The 22,538-nt window shown below is 41.3% G+C and overlaps 2 protein-coding genes across 2 annotated transcripts in view; one reads left to right on the top strand and one right to left on the bottom strand.

The window, feature by feature from the left end:
• LOC138958321 (toll-like receptor 3) overlaps positions 1-5,744 on the top strand; it is a 37,252-nt gene extending 31,508 nt beyond the window's left edge. The window contains exons 2-3 of the mRNA XM_070329433.1: positions 2,403-2,925; positions 3,827-5,744. Of these exons, the coding sequence (XP_070185534.1) occupies positions 2,403-2,925; positions 3,827-4,096 (793 nt within the window). The 3' untranslated portion in view covers positions 4,097-5,744. The remainder of the gene's footprint in view (positions 1-2,402; positions 2,926-3,826) is intronic.
• A 5,426-nt stretch (positions 5,745-11,170) lies between these two features.
• Positions 11,171-21,943, bottom strand: LOC138958315 (toll-like receptor 2). The gene is made up of 4 exons (XM_070329426.1): positions 21,324-21,943; positions 15,407-16,363; positions 13,599-13,704; positions 11,171-12,002 (listed from the first exon to the last, which is right to left on the bottom strand). Exons 1-2 carry the CDS (start codon positions 21,687-21,689, stop codon positions 16,094-16,096), a joined length of 636 nt encoding a protein of 211 aa, XP_070185527.1. The 5' UTR covers positions 21,690-21,943; the 3' UTR covers positions 11,171-12,002; positions 13,599-13,704; positions 15,407-16,093.
• Positions 21,944-22,538: the final 595 nt, after the last annotated feature.

Here is a 22,538-nt window from a genome sequence, read left to right as displayed (position 1 = left end):
TTAGGCCTACGGAGAAATATCGCTGGATATTTTCTCCCTAGATTAACATAGACAAAGAAGGGAAGTCATGCTGTATTATAAGTGACGCTTTTTTTAAATGGCAACATTATTTAAGCTGGGGTATTTCGTCTCTATGCAGAAATTAGGCACACTGTTTACAATGGTAAATTTACTGTTGCACAGAAGAATTTGTATGACCGTGCCTCCAAGGCCATGTTTGCTTTATTACGTAATTTTGCCTCTTGATGTTCAAATTGACCTCTTTGAAAAAACTGTGGTCCCTATTTTACTTTACGGTTCTGAAGTATGGTGCCCTTACATGTCTGATTTAGCTAACAAATTACAGATACGATTTTTTAAGATGATTTTGAAAGTTGGCAAATCAACACCAACAAACATGGTTTTGGGTGAATTAGGTCAGTTCCCTGTAAGTATTCAAGCGAAATGTCGTATGTTGAATTTTTGGTACAAACTTGCATTTTCTAATGGTTCTGACAAACTTTCTTGTGTGACATATCGTTTTTTGTTTAAAATGTATGAATCTGGTGTATACAAGTCAAAATTTTTGCTTTCTGTCCATGGTGTTCTAAATGAGTTAGGCTTTAGTGATTTTTGGCACAATCAAACTATCAATAATGTAACGGATGGTGGTTATTTTAATACTTTCAAAGCACTGATGAAAAATAGGCTACAAGACCAATTTGTCCAAACCTGGCATTCAGAAATAAATAACAATGAGTTTTATTATAATTATAGAATGTATAAAGAGAATTTTGAGTTTGAAAAGTACTTGTCCATCCTGCCGGTTAATTTAGCAAACGCTGTTTTAAAATTTAGAACACTGAATCATAAATTGCCTATACAAAAAGGTAGGACTCTTGGTATTCCCAGACAAGACAGAATCTGTCACAAATGTTCATCAGGTGACCTTGGGGACGAGTTCCATTATATTTTTGTATGTCCTTTCTTTACCAATTATAGAAAACAGTTGTTACGGTGCTATTATTATGCCCGCCCCAATTCAGTTAAATTCAGAGAGCTTTTTTCCACTACAAAAAAGAGTTTATTGCTAAAACTCGCAAAGTTCATGACACTTGTCATGGACTGTTTGAGAAGCGAGTAAAATTTAATTCTCTTTTAGCTTTATATTCCGTTATCTGTTTTGTGTTGTTTGTAATAGTATTTTTGTCCTTATGTTAACCCCCCTCTCCCTTCCCCCCATTTCCCATAGTAAAGAAATGTATGTAATCACTTTGCACTTGTAATGTTTTATTATTTTTTGTATTATTATTATCATTATTATTATTATTATTATTATTTATGATTATTATTGTTGAATTGTTTCTTGTATTGTTTTTGCTCTCCCTCACCCCTCAACTCCCTTTTCTGTACATAGTCTGATTTCTTTTTGTTTTCAGTTCCTTTTATTTGGCGTTGAATGAAATGTGTTTTTACTGTGTTTTTTAATTTTCCATGTACCCTCACGGGGTTTTATTGGAATAAATAAAACTTGAAAACTTGTTCATTTACGATGTATTCCACTCGCACACACACACGAAAACAGTTTTAATCTCATGTCGTAGCCTTGACATTTATGTTGTCGCGCTCAAGATCTGTCATTGGGGAAGTAAATTATGCGTAGGCGTCACTTCTGTACAACGTAAGTCACACGTTTTATCTTGCTTTGCGTTGCGTAATTTGTTTTATCTTCAGGGGCGGATCAGTTGCTTTGTAAGGGGGGGTGCACTTTGAATCGAAAGTGAATGTGATGGGCGCGAAGCGCCCGAATTTGCTAGGGGGGTCCGGGGGCATGCCCCCCCGGAAAAAATGTTTGCCCAAAGAAGCAAAATGGTGCCATCTGGTGCAATGTGAACTTAGAAATGGTCATAGAAAAAGAAGATCACTAAAGACTTGATTTTTTTTTTTTTTTTTTTTTTTGCTGGAGGGGGGGGTGCACCTGCACCCTGTGCAGCCCCCCCCCCCCCCTCGTCCGCCCCTGATCTTGGATTCATGAAGACAACATGTTGTTGTGCGATTTGAACATGTTTCTCTGCATGCAGCAGAAAGCCCGATGTTTCCTTCGCCCTTTTAACCTTGAAGGAGTCATTCTTGCTTCGCGACACCAAAAGACGTAAGGTTTCTGTAGGTGTGCACTCAAAGCTTAAAATAGTCACTCGAAAGCTCTGTATTTAGAGCAGGCGTGCAGCAGATGACAATGTACAAGGCGGGTAAATATCCGGTTACAATCCCGACTGAGAATCATGAGCGTCTTTATTGCGCAAAGTTGTTTTTGTCCTGATGTGCGTGCGGAACAGAACTGTGTTGTATTTGTAATGTGAAAACTACAACGAATTCATAGGCAGTTGTCAAATTCGTTATAATTGCAAACATGTTTGCTTCAGCCTCAAACTCGAGGGAAATCCATTGGAGTGCGCGTGCTTCAACCTAGACGTGGTACAGTGGCTGTGGCACACCCCCGTTTCACTAGATGGCGAAGGACGCCAAGCTAACTACACGTGCACCACGGAGACAGGGGAGATCACCAGCACAGAGCGAGTGATGGCGCAGTGGATGCGTCACTGGCGGCGCTGTGTGGGGGTACAGATGTTTGGAATCGCCCTGTCCGCCTTTCTTCTCCAGCTCCTGTCCATCGTCGTGACATTCATCGTTGTACGCTCCTGGACCCAACTCTGCTACGCCTGGAAAGCCATCCGACGGTACCGTCTGCCGAGACGTCACCACTTTCACCGAGACGCTTACATCGTGTACTCCGAGGCAGAGTGTGACGTCATTGTGGCGTGCGTGACGCTGCGTGAGGCTGTGGAGGAGCGGTACGGCGTGCGTCTCTTGCTGCGTGACCGGGAGGAGCTGCCTGGGTCTGTGAGGGCGGAAAACGTCGTACAGCACATTGATGACAGCTGGAAGGTAGGCGGTACTTGCACACAGACACAAAATTCAGGCTTTATTTTCCTTACCTGAACACGATAATGCGACAGAGCACAAGAAAACCCAGAATAGTAAACCTTTTCTTATACATTAAAATCATGTCAAGAGCAAAAAATGCTCAACATACTGCAACATATTGCTTCCTTTTATCGATTTTAGTTTGGACACTTCGACCTTTTGCAACATTTTTCTCTAAAAGTGTACAGATTTTGTGAACAGGAATATAGGGTAGGAAACAAAAACATATTTTTGTCTCTTCGTTTTCTACTCCACACACGGACCTACAGAAGGGTACGTAAATCGATCAGATCATATAAAGTTAAAACTGCAAACAGTTCACTTTCACCTGTCCTTGATTTGTCCGTGCAAAACATGACATCTGTTGCGCGACTAATACTGACTTTTCCTGTTTTCTGTGACATCCATATATTGCATCATCATCAAAGCTTTAGAACTCCGGTGTTTGAATTAACCGTTGAACAATTCATTAGCAACACATTAATTTGATACTAATGTAGGTGACGATAATGTCCAATTTGTCTGATAGTAACTTTTGTACCATGGAAAACATATAACTGTCTGATCCAAGAAATCTTCTTCATATGCCCAACAGTGTTTCCTTCACACTTTAATTGTTTATACACTACAGAACTTAAATTATGTTGTTATTTCTTCTATGTATGGGAATATCAACTGATTTCATCGTGGTTCTGCAAAGGTGGCATAAAAAACGACTACATTTTCTCAGAGAGTCTAGCGACTCTAAAGGTCAAACTACACGTAAATCAGTGAATAATACGTTTTTAATTGTGGCGCTACATTTGGCACACTACAGTTATACCTTTGACCGGTTTGTTCAGATGATGTCAATTGTGTCCAGGTGGTGCTGCTGGTGACGCGTGACTTCTCTCAGGACGAGTGGGCGTGCGGCTTCACGGTCCAGCAAGCACAGCGCAGCATCACAGACACCATGCCGGACCGTGTCATCGTCGTCTTCTTAGAGGAGCCGCGTGTCCTGCCCGCCATGCCTTCGCTTCAGCTGCTGCTGCGCATGGTGCCAGAGAGGAACATTTTGCACGTGCACAGGGACACGCCGCCACAGCACCAGGTGTGGAAGACACTGGCTGACCTCATTACCACAGAACACTGACAACTCAACGCTGTACTTCTTTCTTATTCTTGGCTGAAGCTTCTACACACTTTTTTTGCACGAGTGGTTTTTGAGTCACTTGAGAAAAAGTGACTCTATGTAATCGGTCAGTGTTAGTCTGTCCGGCCGGCCGGCCGTCCGGCCGGCCGGCCGGCCGTCCGTAGACACCACCTTAACGTTGGACTTTTCTCGGAAACTATCAAAGCGATCGGGCTCATATTTTGTTTAGTCGTGACCTCCAATGACCTCTACACTTTAACGATGGTTTCGTTGACCTTTGACCTTTTTCAAGGTCACAGGTCAGCGTCAAAGGAAAAATTAGACATTTTATATCTTTGACAAAGTTCATCGGATGTGATTGAAACTTTGTAGGATTATTCTTTACATCTGTAGCCTTTTACGAACGTTATCAGAAAAACAAGGGAGATAACTAGCCTTTTCTGTTCGGCAACACACAACTTAACGTTGGGCTTTTCTCGGAAACTATAAAAGTGACCGGGCTCAAATTTTATGTGAACGTGACTCATTGTGTTGTGAATAGCAATTTCTTCCTGTCCATCTGATGCCTCATATAATATTCAGAACTGCGAAAGTGACTCGATCGAGCGTTTGCTCTTCTTGTTGTTTTTGTGTTTGTTTGCTTTTTCTATGTATGACCGTTTTTACCCCGCCATTTAGGCAGTCATACGCCGATTTTCGAGGTTGCATGCTTGGTGTTGTGTTTTCATAACCCACCGAACTCTGACATGGAGAAAAGGATCTTTTCCGTGCGTACTTGGTCTTGTGTTTGCATGTACACACGAAGGGCGACAAGGCACTAGCAGGTCTGCACTTAAGTTGACCAGGTAGATGGGATAAACTTCCACCCTTAACCGACCAGGCGCGGCCGGGGTATAAAAACTTAACCTTCCGCATGGGAGGCCAATATTTTAATTACCTACCCGTCACGACGTTGTTAAAATCTGCCCTGGTGCGTAACGATGCTTACTGTAGGGGATTTACACATCAGAAAGGCTTTAATTCTGTTCCACACAACTGTTGATACGCTTTGTTCTGCTTGTGCATCACATTATCAGGTAAACTGAGACAATAGGTACAAACAATTCTGAAACTGAATGTTTAATTTCCGGTAAGCAGAACATCCTCTGCACAGATATGCTGATTGTTTTTTTTTAAATAAAAGAAGACTTTTTTGGGTCTAAATTGACATTCAAATACGGACATCTTTCGTTTTCCCTACTCCCAGTCTGACCTCATCAGACATTGGGTTAAAATAATTGTGCGGTATTGAGTGTCTCGCCAAACTGGAAAAAGAAGGCCCAGGGGTTTATTTTGGGACTGATACACACACACACACACACACACACACACACACACACACACACATGGCACGGTATATCCACAAAAAAAATTCAACACAAAACAACAGTTTCAAAGTGATATTTATATTCCAACTACGTGATACGAAAACTGTATATATGCACTATTTCTCCTTCAAGACACTGGAAATAAATGTGCAAGCAAACAACTGAAAGCTCAGTCTCAGAAGGAATCATATCGTTACATCATGTGCACATCATAATGTCAGCTATACATTAATGAAATAGTAACCAAAGATTAAAAGTCTCCACATCTGAGAGAAAAAAAATATGCATGAAGAGTAAAATAATGCTCGTACAAGTCAACTGTGTGATTCAAAATATCAACCAGAAGCAAACTAACTGCCGTTTTAACTTGAAAGAGTCCACGCATATTTTTTATTGTATTTATTTTTTTATTTTATTTTTTTATTTGCCAAGCACATTATTGTGGGGCTTTTGATCAATAACATGCACCTGTCTACAATGTATCATCATTTATCCTTCAACATTTATAATAAATATGTGAATGGCAAATAATTTTGTTATCGTTATCCAACAGCACTATGACTCATCATAACGTAGACTCATGTGTCTTGACTTTACTTGGTAAACAAAAGGTCGTTTTTAGATAGACTGTACTTGCCAAAACTTGCGAAGCTTGAAATGAAAGCTTTCCTTATTAACAGATGTTCATGTCTTGTGCTTCATTTCATATCTGCTCTCGATTGATCGAAAGAGATAAGAACGGGGTGTTTAGAAAAACCGAGACCGTATGTGTGTGTGTGTGTGTGTGTGTGTGTGAGTGCTCGCGTGCGTGTGTGTGTGTGTGTGTGTGTGTGTGTGTGCGTGCATGTGTGCGTGCATATGTGTGTGTGTGTGTGTGCGTACGCGCGCGCGTGTGTGTGTGTGTGTGTGTGTGTGTGTACGTGTGTACGCGGTATCGCTCTTTGCTGAAGTGCCGGCCTTTGGAAAAAGCCAGGAGGAAGTAGGTCACGATGAAAGGGGCAGGCAAGATTCCCCTGCTTGCTTTTGTGACACTGCATTTGACGGGAAACGAGAAGAGAAATGATCTTGCATTTTTACAAACGAAGTGCTTTAACAAAATTAATTATATATTTCAACAGGAAAATAAAACAAAACAAAGAGCCGTTCAGGAAATAATTATGTATATAGATAATAATTTATCAATTTGATTTTAGAAAAACAGCAAAGTGGCTTCCACAAATGAACGAAGTTTTTCTCTAAACTGGAGTGGCATTTTTAGAATAAAAACCCAAATCAGTTCAACAAAGGAAAAAAAAAATTCAGACAAAAAAACAAAGCATTTCAACAAAGTTAGAAAAGGACATTTTTTTCTGATAATTATACGCAAGTGGTTTCAACTGAGAAACAAAGCGCTGACAGCGAGACAACAATTTCAACAGACTGACGACGCGAGTCAAAAGACGTCATGGCAAGTACCTGTGAACACCAGGACCTATTGAGGTAGACAGGGAAGTAATGTCACATGTCACGGTCACTAGTGATTGGCCCTTCCAATGTTTGTTCAAGTAAAAGCAAAGGTATTTACTCCTTCACGGCCCATTCAAACCCGACAGTTATTTTTGGAATTCATCTATTCACTCCACGTGTTATTTTTGGTTTGGCAAGAATCCTATGTCAATTTCATGTTTCATTTATTTTATTTCATTTATTTTAATTCTTTTATCGCAATGGTGGACAATGTGTTTATTTTTTACTTTACAGCAGGTCCACAGTGAACGTTCACTAGATGTGAACGTCAATGAATCAGACTAAAACTTTGCTCTACACACACTTGTTTTGCATATGGTTATGTCTATTTACAATTGCATTTTGTTATTGAATATATTATGTTTGACTGATGTACTGTTTCTCCAGATAAGTTGTTGCAATGTTCACAAAATGTGCGTTTTATGCATAGATTAAAATAACAGCTGAGGAAACATGCAGTCAAGTGATCAGACTATTTTCAAGCGCTGCCTAATCTAGTAAACAAATCAAATGGAAAATTACAGTGGTGGTGCATATAAAAACACACACACACACACACACACACACACACACACACACACACACACACATACACACACACACACACACACACACACACACACACACACACACACACACACGAAATACTACAACATTTCTGACATGTAAATATAAACACTAACTTATACAATTAATATTAACAAAACACTCCACATATACCTTGCATACAAACACTTACCGTTAAGATTTAAAAGATTTATTTACAAAAATCACATTGAATAAACATTCTGAAACACCACTTGATGATGCCTTAAGTGTACTCGATGTAAATAGACGTTCGTGGTATTGGGTCCAAAACCCAAAATGATAATAATAATGCATGATATTTATATAGTGCATGTATCCAGGGTTTAACCCTGCTCAAAGCGCTGTAAAATCAAAATACTACGACAACATTACATTATTTAGCGTGCAATCACACACATGTATATCAATGAATAACACATGGCTCTATAAAACATTATCACAAACACACGCACTACATAAGACAAATTGCACAATAATACATTATTACAATCATACGCACTCAAGCGCGCGCAAAACACATACGTGAAAAACTATGTACAGTACATGGGACAAAAGTGACCATCAGGAACGGACCAGGCTTGAACATGTATTTCACGGTAAATGTTTGCAGAAAAGGTGTGTTTTTAGTTTTGATTTGAACTAAGATAGGGAAGAGCAACTGAAGAGCAAAACACACGCTAAACCGCAAAAAGAATGTATTACATAAATTGCACAATGTTCTGTTGTAACTCAAGTTGGGAATCCCTTGAGACTTTCTTTGTGATAAGGGTCACTGAGGGTGTCGAGGCTTGCATGTGTCCCACTGAACAAACAAGTCGCTCGGGATTCTAAATGTGGGTTAAACTTAAAGATGCAGTGCAGGAATCGCAGCATTACTGAAGCAACGATTTGTATTTTTGTCACAGATTACCATATAAACAGTCAAAAGCTTTACACAAACATCTCACAGATGACTACACATGCCTTAAGTGTTGCCCGACAAACAAAACTTTATGCAGTTTGTCAGTTTGCATCTCCCGCCGAAATGTAATGAACATTTCTTGTGATCACGTGCTGAAGGCTGTGTGCGGTATGCCAAAACTCAGTGCTGCGTCGCGTAAAATAACGGTTATCGTTGGGTGTGACAGAACAAAGAACACAGCCGTAGTGATCTGAAAATCTTTAGTTGCTCTTCCAAATCCATGACAAAAGTATGTCACTTCCGGCCAGCATTTGCATTTTGTGTTAGATTTTTTTGTTTCGGAATATGGACGTTCCGGAGCAACCAATCTAACATTCTTTGCAAGTGTACTCAAAGGTGTTTTATACCGTTACCCGACAAGGCACTACAAATGGTTAAGAATAAAGCTTCGGTGCTCCAAAGAAATAATTTATTTAAACGAGCTTGTCGATTGTGACTTTGAAATTAAGTTCCAAGTTTAGTGAAAGCTGTAACATGCAATTTATGCATGTCGTAGCCTTTTGTTTTTGAACTAAATAACTTTGAATTGATCTATTATGACCAGACTTCAGCTTCAGACAGAAAGATGTTCTTGCATCCACTCCATGCATGCAGCAACAACCCAATGAAATTGACTTAAGAGTGATGACAGCTTCGACGGGATTTTAATCCAGTAGCTATAAAGCAAGATTGGCAAAATAAGGGCACAAAGGCGGCAGTAGGCATGGCTTTTAAAATCCCTATCCCCCCTAAGCTGAAGAAGCCTAATCCGTAATAGGACCGGAGGTAGTTTCGTATTCTACGAACTGTTTGATTCTTTTACCCCCTACGCACCCTCTTTTTCACGAAGACTTCCGGCTCTTTGGCAGCGGGCCCCGCGTGCATACGGCCGCTGAAGGAAATGTACCCTTTCAGATTCTAGTCGTATGCCAGCATGCGATCTGATCCTAGTTACCATCGTAGATGGAGAAAAGGTCAACAACTAGGGGACCCAGTATCCGTTCATACCTCCGCTTACATCGGCGTTCGGGCATTCCAGAATCCTGGGTATTTGGTGCGCTTTGCGCAACCACACCTTTGTATTTAGGTGTCTACATTGAATTTCTTGGCTAAAGCCTATGTTACATTTTATGTAAGCCACAGTTACTTGTATTAGCCATGTCTACTTATGCAGAGTTTATAATAGCTTGTGACAGTGCAATTAAAAAGCGCTGCCTACTGCGCCAAAGTACCAGACAAGTAAATGTACACACTAAAAGAAAACATGTATAACTGGTTGGAGATAACCCAAACCTTGAAGACCTGAAAGCGGATTACCCTTTGTCAACATAAAGCAAATAGAAGAACAACAACATTTGTAACTGCTGTTCCTGGTTAAATCTAACTGATACTAAGCACACAGAATAGAAGATGACCCATATTCTGTCCAACAGCCTCCCCCCCCCCACCCTTACATCCACCAGGCACCTGAATAGGAGATAACCAGTATTCGGGCCAACATAATCCCCCCCCCCCACCCCAAAGGCACCTGAATAGGAGATAACCCTTATTCGGGCCAACCTAATCCCCCCCCACATCCCCCAGGCACCTGAATAGGAGATAACCCGTATTCGGACCAACATAATCTCCCCCTCCCCCACAGGCACCTGAATAGGCGATAACCCGTATTCGGGCGAACATAATCCCCCCCCCCCCCCCCTCTTGGCACATGAATAGGAGATAACCCATTTTCTGGCCCTAATATGTGATAACCCATATTCTGACCGAGGCAACCCACCCTGCATTCACATACACCCCTTCGACACCTACATAGTAGATAACTAGTAACCTGGTCAACGTAACTACCCCCTTGCATACATATTCAAGCTAATTCATCCAGGAAGTTGTCATCAGTGCATCTGCTAGGAGCAGGATAAGCCATCACTTTCGCGGTGAGGTGGGTGGGATCATTTTCGTCCGTGAAAAACACGTCTTCTCGCGCTGCGTTCAAGGCGGAAAAGGAAGTTGGGAGGTTTAACTCCCTTGAATTATCGTAGGTTTGACTTTCTACAGAAAAGCGACCAAATTATCTTTTCCGATTGTCTTACGGAGGTCTCAGCTGAACCAGGTCATAACCAAATTTAAGTAAAGACTTAAATTGTTTTATGACCAGCTTCAGACAGACAGAGAAATGTTCTTGCATCCACTCCATGCATGCAGCAACAACCCAATGAAATTGACTTAAGAGTGATGACAGCTTCGACGGGATTTTAATCCAGTAGCTATAAAGCAAGATTGGCAAAATAAGGGCACAAAGGCGGCAGTAGGCATGGCTTTTAAAATCCCTATCCCCCCTAAGCTGAAGAAGCCTAATCCGTAATAGGACCGGAGGTAGTTTCGTATTCTACGAACTGTTTGATTCTTTTACCCCCTACGCACCCTCTTTTTCACGAAGACTTCCGGCTCTTTGGCAGCGGGCCCCGCGTGCATACGGCCGCTGAAGGAAATGTACCCTTTCAGATTCTAGTCGTATGCCAGCATGCGATCTGATCCTAGTTACCATTCGTAGATGGAGAAAAGGTCAACAACTAGGGGACCCAGTATCCGTTCATACCTCCGCTTACATCGGCGTTCGGGATTTCCAGAATCCTGGGTATTTGGTGCGCTTTGCGCAATCACACCTTTGTGTTTAGGTGTCTACATTGAATTTCTTGGCTAAAGCCTATGTTACATTTTATGTAAGCCACAGTTACTTGTATTAGCCATGTCTACTTATGCCATCAAACTGGCTATTCCATATTTTCTCAAAAGTTTGGTAAGAGCCAGTTTCCGCCACCCCTGTGCCCTAATGTAACTCTAGTACGCTGTCTACAACTTTTACTTTATCTCAAAACAACAATGTCAGGTTTATACAATTTTGGAACATTTCGCTTCGAAATTCTAAAATCAATGAATTTTGCAAATGTGTCGACAGCTTACTAAAGGTTGAGGAACAATGCATTACATATGTTATTATGTAAAAGAAGCTCTTAACGTTCAAAGTAGATGATTGTAGTTGGACCCCTTCCCCATCGTTGGAATTATGTCCAGGTCTGCCTCTGCGAGATCCGCGCTACCTTGTGCCTGAAAGTCCACTTTCTCCAACAGAGCGCGGGCTCGTCCCCTTCTGCCCCCAGAACCAATTAGCCCCTTGCACGGCATTTATGATGCTTGCGCGCAGCTCCATAATTTGTCAAAGTAAGACCATTAGTTCTTGGGATCACGACAGAGTATATCAAGACAGTTGAAATGTACCACATTCTCGAGGTTGTGACCAGATCACGAACAGCCAGGTGGCACTGCCAATCGCTCCAAAATGTAGCACAATGTCTGTAAAATGTGTATTTTGCTGTGTCATAGTAGTGGAAACACGTTACAGCTGTGCAGGCCTGGACTGACAACGAGTGGGGGATGCAGAGGTGCTTCCTGATAGTGTGAAGGTGCGTCTTTATCCAGAACATACAGCTTGACCCATGAACGAGAATACCTGAAACTAAGAGTTGATTATTAGAAAACCTCTCTAACAAGAGATTGCAGCCGCATACTGGTTTGTGTCTGCCTGTTTTAATCAGTTCTTTTAACAAATGAGGTTAATATTGATGACGGTCTTATTTGTCCCAACCGGGACCCATATACGTTTGTTTGGTTGTGTGTGGGCGCAAGCATTCTCTTAATTGCATTTTACAGGGTCCCCACTGGTTTTTAGAAACAAAATTCCATGACTTTTCCATGACTTTCCATGAGCCTCAATAACATTTTCCATGACTAGATCCACAGGTCGCCATTTCCGAACACGCAAACTTTTTACGTCTTGTCACTGCCAGTTTTGACACTGGCTTGCTTTGCACTGAATTTGAGTCAGTTTCTACGCAGTGTCTCTTCGACAAGCAAGTCAAGCATTTGCTACGCAATCAGATTATCGGTAATGTTTGCTGGTCCTGTCATTTCACTAAACTGGACCAGCCACTGTTTGTATCCATCTGCACTGTCGTAAATTCCGTTTCGTAACCGTCACTGTGACTTGACGAACTGTCATTTTTTTTCACCGCGATACACAGTTCATTGCGAAGATCTTCCTCGGTAATTCGTTCCAATTCCGCATACTTTTTGTTGTCAAGAAACAACTCGAAAGAAAGTTTCAAACTCATCATCCTCCATCTTGCTTATCGAAGCGCTAAAGTACTTTATCGATGCAAAAACAAAAGCAGAAAACTTCGACGAAACCGACTCAAATGCAGCGCAGACGACACGACGAGATACCGGAAGGAAGTAAGCCTCGCTTTGGCTCAAGTGCCGTTAAAAATACCGTTATTCTCGTATGCAAATACGAACGAGAAGTTGGTCATACGAACAAGCCTTGTGCTGGCGACGCAAATCGGGGAATGGCTGGGCAACGAAAATCGCCGCTGGCGTGCTAAAGGTTAATTTTATTTTTTTTCTTATTTTTGTTAAAGCCATATGTACTCGATGACTATACACGCTAATTGCTTTACCAACAGCTGGAGACAGACTAAATTAAGTTCCCTGCAAAATATTGTGGTCTAGGACCCCTTAAATGTTGAGATATTTGAATTTTCATTTTGATCTGGATCGTCCTATTTATAGATTTGGCAACACATGTAACGTTGATGCAAGGGAGAGAACACCGCGGCTTTGTTGACATCCTCACTTTTTCAGAGGCTAGAACAAGCTGTAATGCATGTATTATGGTCCGCGCATGGTGACGTATCGTCATTATATGGTCTTATGGTGCGTTTGACATCGATTGTGGGCAAACTACACTTTGTAAACACGGGAGTGCGTTAGTATGCCTTTCAATTCCATGACTTTCCATGACTTGAATTGAAATTCCATGACTTTCCAGGCCTGGAAAATTAAAATCAAATTCCATGACTTTCCAGGTTTTCCATGACCTGTACGAACCCTGATTTTAGATGTTTATACTTGGGCTGATTTGCGATTTGTTGTTGTCATAATTATGTTGTCTGGTTGCTAAAGGGCAGATGAACTATACTTTTCCATCCATTGCTTGTTTGTGGACAATACATTGTCTTATGTCTGACGAACGACCAATTACAAACACCTCCCTTTTTATGGTTGTATCGGGACTGCAACGCTGGCTGTCCTGTTCCTGGGTAGGTTGGATGAAAACTCCATCAAATGGACTGGTTGCCTTTTTGCGATACGGCCTGAAACTGATATCTGGTCAGACATGAGCCATCAACATGAATGACGAGTAAATTGTGAATGTTGCTGGGAGATAGACTTCTCCACACACACACACAGAAAATGTGCTGAGATTAATCTATTTTTGGGTCCCCCTCATAAAGGGGGGGGGAGGGCACGGCCTGAAGTGCATCTGTGTCGAGGTGTCCTTGGACTTCAAACTGCTTGCATCTGTGGTGATATTAAACTGACATATACCGGGGGGGACATGGTCTGCCGTGCGTCTGTGTCGAGGTGTCCTTGGACTTCAAACTGCTTGTATCTGTGAAGATAATATTGAATGTTAAACTGACATATACCGCTGTTCTCCCGGCATCATTGGCGGACACTGCAACGTTGCTAAATCTGGTGGGATGCCTGCCTTCGGGATGGAATAATACAAATTAAATACAAGCATAAACTCCTTCCCCCAACTGGAGTTGATAGTAGAACCTTGTTTGTCGGGTAAATAATGAGTGCCACCCTGGCAGCCACGGGAATCAGGAACTGGCAACCAGCTTAGCAGCTTCTTGCGATGTTCCAAACATAATAACAAATATCGCGGATATTTTGCGAGGGCTGCAAAATAAAAAGCCATTTAATCGAACTGGGTCATTTAATAAACATATTGAGGCAGACTGGGCCTTTAAAGCTACCCGCAAACCGGTTTTCCTTCTGTCGCTTGATTACCTCTGTTTGTGACGTCGAGTGCCTGTCGTGTACGTCACAGAACGTACTGTCACGTTTTTATATCGAGGGCTAGATCTGGCGCGAAATGAAATGTCAAAATTGCGCCCTAAGTTGCACCCTAAATCACCTCTCACCGCCTGTTAATATATTCACTGAAAATACCTTCACTGTGCAAAGTTCCGGTGTTGCGGAAAAACGAGGTTTAATCACCTTATCCCTTTGTAACTAATGATCTGCCCCGAGTTACGAATCGCCTCGCGCTGCAGTATGTAGATCTACAATTTGGCCAACTTCTTCACCTCTTTTGATCATTTCATAAAAAACATACGCGGTGGCTAAGAATGCCGTAACGGACCTTTCTGATGATATATTTACATTTAATCCTGGCTTCTTTTCATCTTTTGATCAGTTCAATCTAAGAATGTTGAATCGGGCCTTGTTAGCGGCAGCACACACATGTCTATTGACTGTGAATTGTGCATGATGCCCGATTCTTCAAATTCATTCCAATGATAAAATATTAGCATCGGAATGCAAACAGAACCATCATAATATCACACGATACCACCAATGATACTTCTGATCACGGATTGCTCAGGATATATATACAGCGATATACATCGATACGGGTAGCAAAGACCAGCCCGCGACTTTTGTAATGTTCGAAAAAGTACGTTGCCCCGCAGATCCTGGCAAACGCGTGACGTAAAATTTTGATGACGTTTCCGTACATCTAGATCTGTTGAATTACTAACATAATGCTGATGAAAAACAACTTTCCGCACACACCAGTTATGAAGTTGATAACCTTGCAACACGCAAGAAAATATCATTCGTGACAATTCTGTTTTTCAGTGAAGGTGGCGTACCAGTAGAAGTACGCGGACTGAGAAGCATGCTGTGTGTACTTTCAACTAAATTTTTCATACACCTGAAACTATTGTTAAATTAATAGGCTGACAACACGCTATTAACATAAATACCACCGTACAATACCGTCAAGTGAGTCGATGTTGACCAAAAATATCACACGAAGGCGATATAATTTTCGTCCGCGAAAAACACGTCTTCTCGCTCTGCGTTCAAAACGAAAAAGGAAGTTGGGAGGTTTAACTCCCTTGAATTATCGTAGGTTTGACTTTCTACAGAAAAGCGACCAAATTATCTTTTCCGATTGTCTTACGGAGGTCTCAGCTGAACCAGGTCATAACCAAATTTATGTAAAGACTTAAATTGTTTTACCGTCATATTTACACGCGGAGCCACTAAAATCACATGGTGCACTAAGCATAAGATAGTCCACATATCTCTTACACAAAGTGTGTGCTTGGGTGCATATCGTATCAATAAACAGCTTTGAATGCAAGGTTTTGGTTTATGGCAGCAACATGTTTCAATAGGTCTTGAAATACGGGCACTGTGAGCTATATCTTAATGATCACTTTAATGCAGCAAAAAGAGGATTATTTGAGGTACATGTTAGACGCCTCACTTTAGTTACATCATGCATTTTGGGAAGCTACTACCTTCTTTGTGTAATGAGGACCGTAGTTTTTGTGTTATTCTTGCAAAACACGCTGTAGCTTTTGTTTTATCCGGCGTGTAAAACGAGATACAAACTTTCTGATGTCTCCTGCCGAAAACATCGTTTCCCACCGGTCAGGTATTGACAGCGTGGTGTTGTCAGTGTTCTGCGGTAATGAGGTCAGCCAGTGTCTTCCAAATCTGGTGCTGTGGCGGCGTGTCTCTGTGCACGTGCAAAATGTTCCTCTCTGGCACCATGCGCAGCAGCAGCTGTAGCGAAGGCATGGCGGGCAGGACACGCGGCTCCTCTAAGAAGACGATGATGACACGGTCCGGCATGGTGTCTGTGATGCTGCGCTGTGCTTGCTGGACCGTAAAGCCGCACGCCCACTCGTCCTGAGAGAAGTCACGCGTCACCAGCAGCACCACCTGGACACAATGCACATCATCTGAACAAACCGGTTAAAGGTATAACTATAGTGCGCCAAATTAAGCACCACAATAGGGCCTTTTACACCTGGGCTATTCTAGGCGACCTTGACCTTGGCCCGCTGTGCCTCGGGCAAAGTCAGCCACTTTTGCGCGTTGTTTGAATGGTGGAGCTGTACGATGGTGCACAAACATTGCTGTCATGGCGTGTGTGGAAGTGATTTAAGACACCGTGAGAGATCACACATGGTCGGTGTTGGATGGGTACCGTTTTCCAAACCCTCTAGAGATTTAGAAAAGTGCCGAAAATGGATTAAACTATGTGGAAGAACGATCGAGAGGTTCAACATCGAAAAAGTCAACAAAGACACCTACATTTGCACAAAACACTTCGTCGGGGGGCACTTGAAAATGACATGCTGTTTTTCTTCATAAGTATAAATGGAACAAAAAAGATTGTACCATGCTTTGACTTTATGTGCTGAGAGAGGAAGAAATGGTTTTAATGTAGCTTTTTCATATCCCCATAAACCAAAGTGTGATACTGCAGCTAGTTAGCAAAACAATTTCATTGAAAAACTAGACAGCAAGTGACACATAGTCTACAAACCAATGAACACGAAGGCATTTAAGAAACAGGATCATTCTTTTAATCTTGTCTAAAATTTTGAACATGAATCTCACTGCAAAAACACAATCTAACAGAAGTGGCAGAAAAACAAAACTACTTCAGCATACAAATGGCCCAAAGAATATGGTCTGAAATCAGACAAAAAGCATGACAGCTCGGTGCTTGCAGTTGCATACAACAAGAACACAAAAATGAAAAAAAATGGTCAAACTGAACTATGTGTCGTTCAAAGGAAAAATGGTTTGCCTCAAGGAAAAAGACTTGAGAGACATCACATAACTGTACAAGCTCACAAGAACTATTGGTTGTAATCATGAGTACGACTAGACTGAAATGATAAATAATGTGCATCACAGTACTATTCAAGCACTAAAAAGTGCCTCTCACTAGCTTGTCACCAAATAAACAAAGTAGGTTGTAACAAAATTGCAGATTAATTAAAAAAATAGTTCAATCAATAGTATATATATGTGACTTGTCACACCTGACATTAAACTAGTGATTTCCATCACTATCCTTTTCAGGCATTAAAAATAGTTCAAAGCACCTAGCCCCACATAGAAGTAAGAGGCTCATTCACAAGCTAGTTAAAAGCTTTTCATTCTTTTGTTTTTCTCAAAAGAAAATTCATAGTATGACAACAGTATTCACAGCAGGCAGTTTTAAATCACGCAAGGGCATTCTCCAGGTGTGTTCACGAAATACATTGTAATTTTAAACAGAGACAATTTTCAGTTCACGCGTGAAGATGATTTTACTGACCAAGTTTCTCCCCATATATTTCATAACCCTGCAGGTGAAAATGGGAATACCAGCACAGAATGATTGTCAGTGAAAATTTAATACCAACACTTCAAACTACATCACTCATCATAAAACAGAAACTGTGACTCCAGAGTGGATTTAAATGAAAATCAAAAAGTGGAAAAACTCATACTCTGATAATTGACATTGTTGTCCAAGTGTTTCAAACTACATCACTCATCATAACTTGAACAGAAGCTGTGACTTGGATTTAAATGAAAATCAAAACGCGGAAAAACTCATACTCTGATAATTGTTGTCCAAGTGTTTCAAACTACATCACTCATCATAAAACAGAAGCTGTGACTTGGATTTAAATGAAAATCAAAACGCGGAAAAACTCATACTCTGATAATTGTTGTCCAAGTGTTTCAAACTACATCACTCATCATAAAACAGAAGCTGTGACTTGGATTTAAATGAAAATCAAAACGCGGAAAAACTCATACTCTGATAATTGTTGTCCAAGTGTTTCAAACTACATCACTCATCATAAAACAGAAGCTGTGACTTGGATTTAAATGAAAATCAAAACGCGGAAAAACTCATACTCTGATAATTGTTGTCCAAGTGTTTCAAACTACATCACTCATCATAAAACAGAAGCTGTGACTTGGATTTAAATGAAAATCAAAACGCGGAAAAACTCATACTCTAATAATTGTTGTCTAAGTGTTTGTGTGGTTAAAAAAACCCAAATGTACCTGATCATGAATGAAATCAGAGCAACCCATATGTTCATTAACCATTCACTGCCACTGGTCCATACGCATACTCTTCAGTTTCAAAAAGGAGATGGGTATTGAAGAGGCAGTGCTACTGTTAGTGATTCAAAGTGCCATACATCCCATCCTAGTGCTGTGAAATGGGGATATATTCAATATTTCATGGAAGCTAACTAATATTTGCATGTATGCATGCAAACATACTGTGACAGTACTAATACAGTAAAAGCATTATTGAGGGTGAACAGCCTGCTTTGCTTGGTTTCAGTGAGGAGTAACAATACTAACAATAACAATATGAATAATAACATGCCTATGTTGTGAAATGTAAGTACTTGCCACCCCCCCTCCCCCCGGACACTGGCAAAATCCCAGGAGAATGTCCCCATCTTCGCTGACGATTATGCACAGTTTATATGAGGAAGTGTGCAGGTAGGTTGTCTGCCTCTGTGTCGGTTTTACCTCCGCGGTGTAGACGAAAAACTTTTCCACTTCTGCACATGTATGTATCTCAAGTTGAGCACATGGCCATAAAAAAGGCGATATATCTTCAAAGGATTTGTAAGTTTTCGCCTTCTTCTGGTCGAAATCGTTCTTTTTCTCAATCAGATAGTTCAGGATGTCAACAACACCGATCCTGGGTGCGTTTGATGGGTCACTTTTTTCTTCGGATGTAAAAGGATCGCGTGGTGGAAATCCGATCTGTCGAAGTTTTTCGGAAAGTTTTTCTTGCACGTCCTGTCTTGTAAAATCCGGATCGATCGGTAGTTCCAACTGCTGTGCAGTTTTTACAAGTTGCAGCAGACCATCTCGTCTGTATCCAGTAACAGTATCGACAGCGAGTTTGCCCGTACCCAAGGGGAGTAACTCGAAATGACTCAGCGCGCGGTCAGCTGTAAAAGGCCCTAAAACAGTCTATTAATTTATTATTCACTGATTGTGGGTTAACTTGACTTTTCTGGCAAAATGTAGTGAGGGCCCCAAAGGGTTTAAAATCGTGATCGTGATTGGCGTTTTTTGACCTTTCTGTGACCGTGATTGCCGAAATTTCCATTTCTGTGATCGTGATGGGACTTTGCCCGTGATCCGTGATGACAAAAAAATCAAGTCTCGTGATCGTCATTTGTTTTCGTGATCGTGATGGGCATTATTGCAAAGCATTTTATTGTCAACGTACATTTTTCACAGCTGTATCAGTCTATGATCCTCTATTCGTCAAGGTGTTTGTGATCGTGAAAACAAAAATCAAGGTAACTGTGATCGTGAAAGCTAAAATTTCCCTTCCCGTGATCGGGATGATAACCCCCCCTTTGGGGCTCTCTGTAGTCGGTGTTTCTATTTTGAGTTATTTCTAATATGCTGACTGTAGATGTAAATACTTGTATAACTGTGTTTGAATTTTAAATGTGTCAAGCGCAAAGAGCATAATTGTAAAGTTATGATGTTGCGCTATATAAATGCTCATTTATTATTATTATTATTTATTATTGTTAGCAAATGATAACAAGGCATGTCGAGAAAAAAGATATCAAGCATGAGCCTTTTAGGCGAATGCTGATATCGTTTGTGAGACATGACTGTTGTCATTTGCTAACAGTCCGCATATTAGAAATAACGGTTTTATTACCGTTGAATTCGACCAAAACAAATTTCGAAGCGACCCCGCGAATTAGACAGAACAGCCGCAATGGGATCTTGAGCGCTCCTAGCTGATTATGCCTGTCAGTCAAAGAATTCTCGTGACCTGGGTCAGCCAATCAGAGTAATACTCCTGACGTGATGAATATTCACAGATCAAATGCGTTTGAAACACAACAATCTCACAAGATAAACCATGTTCAACATGCGTTTCGGTTGCTTCGCTTTTTCTTGTTGAATAGAGAGCGACAGATTTAGAACTGACTCAAGAGGGATGGGAAATGACGTGAAGATACATTGACGTAACGCGCGTGACGCAATTTCACTTGATTTTCCGAACTTAGGTAATTTAAATTTCAAGTGAGCGGGTCGGCATTTCACACTCAGAGGATGGGCGGTACCTTGCTGTTCCGTAAAGCACCCACCAACAAAACTCGCTTATCGGTATTTTTTAGATAAAGAGAGTATTATCTGACAGCATTTGAAGGGTCATTCTGTAGAATAAATCACGCTGATATTGTTGATTTACATTTTTACTTTGTTTTGTCAATTTTTAGCTTGATATACAAAGAGGGTCCCTGCCTGAACGTTATAACATTTAACAGGTCACCTAGAATCCGTCCTGATTGGTCAAAAAGCCATATGGGGCACTGAATTGGTAATAAACCACCCTAACAGAACTTCTATGCCATCCGTTGTCATTCCCATACATATAAAAACATCAACATACATTATTTCAGTTCCGCAGTTTATAAAATGTATAAAGGAGTCACTGTTGGGGCATTGCGAAAAAGCTTTTTTTGGATCAGAAAATGTTATGTTTTCAATGGTACAAAAGCTACTCAGGTAAATTTGACATAAACGTCACCTGCTTTAGTATTAAATAATGTGTTGCTCGTGAATTTTTCTGTCGTAAATTCAAACACCCGAGTTCTACAGCGTTGATAATGCAATATATGGATGTGACAGAGAACAGGAAAAGTCAGTATAAGTCGCGAAACAGATGTTCATGTTTTGCACGGAAAATCAGGGTCAGGTGAAATGTTGCACAGAACTGGGTACTTCTCTCCCAAGCCTTCCTTTTCTTGTGCTCTGTCACATATTGCGTTCAGGTATGGAAGATAAAGGTCGCATATTGTGCCTGTGTGCACGTGCCGCCTACCTTCCAGCTGTCATCAATGTGCTGCACGACGTTCTCCGCCCTCACAGACCCAGGCAGCTCCTCCCGGTCACGCAGCAAGAGACGCACGCCGTACCGCTCCTCCACAGCCTCACGCAGCGTCACGCAGGCCAGGATGACGTCATCCTGAGCCTCGGAGTACACGATGTAAGCGTCTCGGTGAAAGTGGTGACGTCTCGGCAGACGGTACCGTCGGATGGCTTTCCAGGCGTAGCAGAGTTGGGTCCAGGAGCGTACAACGATGAATGTCACGACGATGGACAGGAGCTGGAGAAGAAAGGCGGACAGGGCGATTCCAAACATCTGTACCCCCACACAGCGCCGCCAGTGACTCATCCACTGCGCCATCACGCGCTCTGTGCTGGTGACCTCCCCTGTCTCCGTGGTGCATGTGTAGTTAGCTTGGTGTCCTTCGCCATCAAGCGACACGGGGGTGTGCCACAGCCACTGTACCACGTCTAGGTTGAAGCACTCACACTCCAGTGGATTTCCCTTGAGTTTTAGGCTGGAGCAGAAATGTTTGTAGAAATGTTTTCAATTATAACAAATATAACAATTGCCTATTAGTCCCAGCGAAGCTGGAAGGTATCCCACTTACACTAGTCTACTATACTGACTTCGATTCAAGGCATGTTCTTGCCGATAATGCATAATAAAGAAGCATTCTTCTTTGTTACAAAACTGTGGTTATAAGGCTTATTTAGATTAGCTTTTTTTTTCAACCAATCACATTCGTTTTGTGCCATATAAGGAAGTGCTACATCACAAATGTTGCGTACACGTCATTTCCGGTTGGCGGCGAAACGAAGTTCACACCAAAACCATAAACGACTTTCGTTGATCTGGGCAATTCTACGAATCTACTTTCGTTGACTTTGTGATTATGTTTTGGTTATTTCTGTATGGAAACCTTTAATTTATTGGATATAGGTTACCTGATTGTTATTTTAACTGTTCATAATTATATTCCTACTTTAAGGTCTGGAGTGGACGCTTAAGTCGATCTTTCACTTGATTTCTGTAGCATACATTTGCCTAGGTTTGGCTTGGGGAAATCAAAGATGGCGGCCAGGAGCCGATTGCCGCTTCACGACTTTAGAGTTCTATTTCTTCCCTAATATAAATAGTTTGTTTGTTTGTTTGTTTAACGCCCAGCCAACCACGAAGGGCCATATCAGGGCGGTAATATAAATAGAA

The sequence above is a fragment of the Littorina saxatilis genome, linkage group LG2, assembly GCF_037325665.1.
Source record: "Littorina saxatilis isolate snail1 linkage group LG2, US_GU_Lsax_2.0, whole genome shotgun sequence".
Taxonomy (NCBI): domain Eukaryota; kingdom Metazoa; phylum Mollusca; class Gastropoda; order Littorinimorpha; family Littorinidae; genus Littorina; species Littorina saxatilis.
This window is presented reverse-complemented; position numbering and strand designations above follow the sequence as displayed.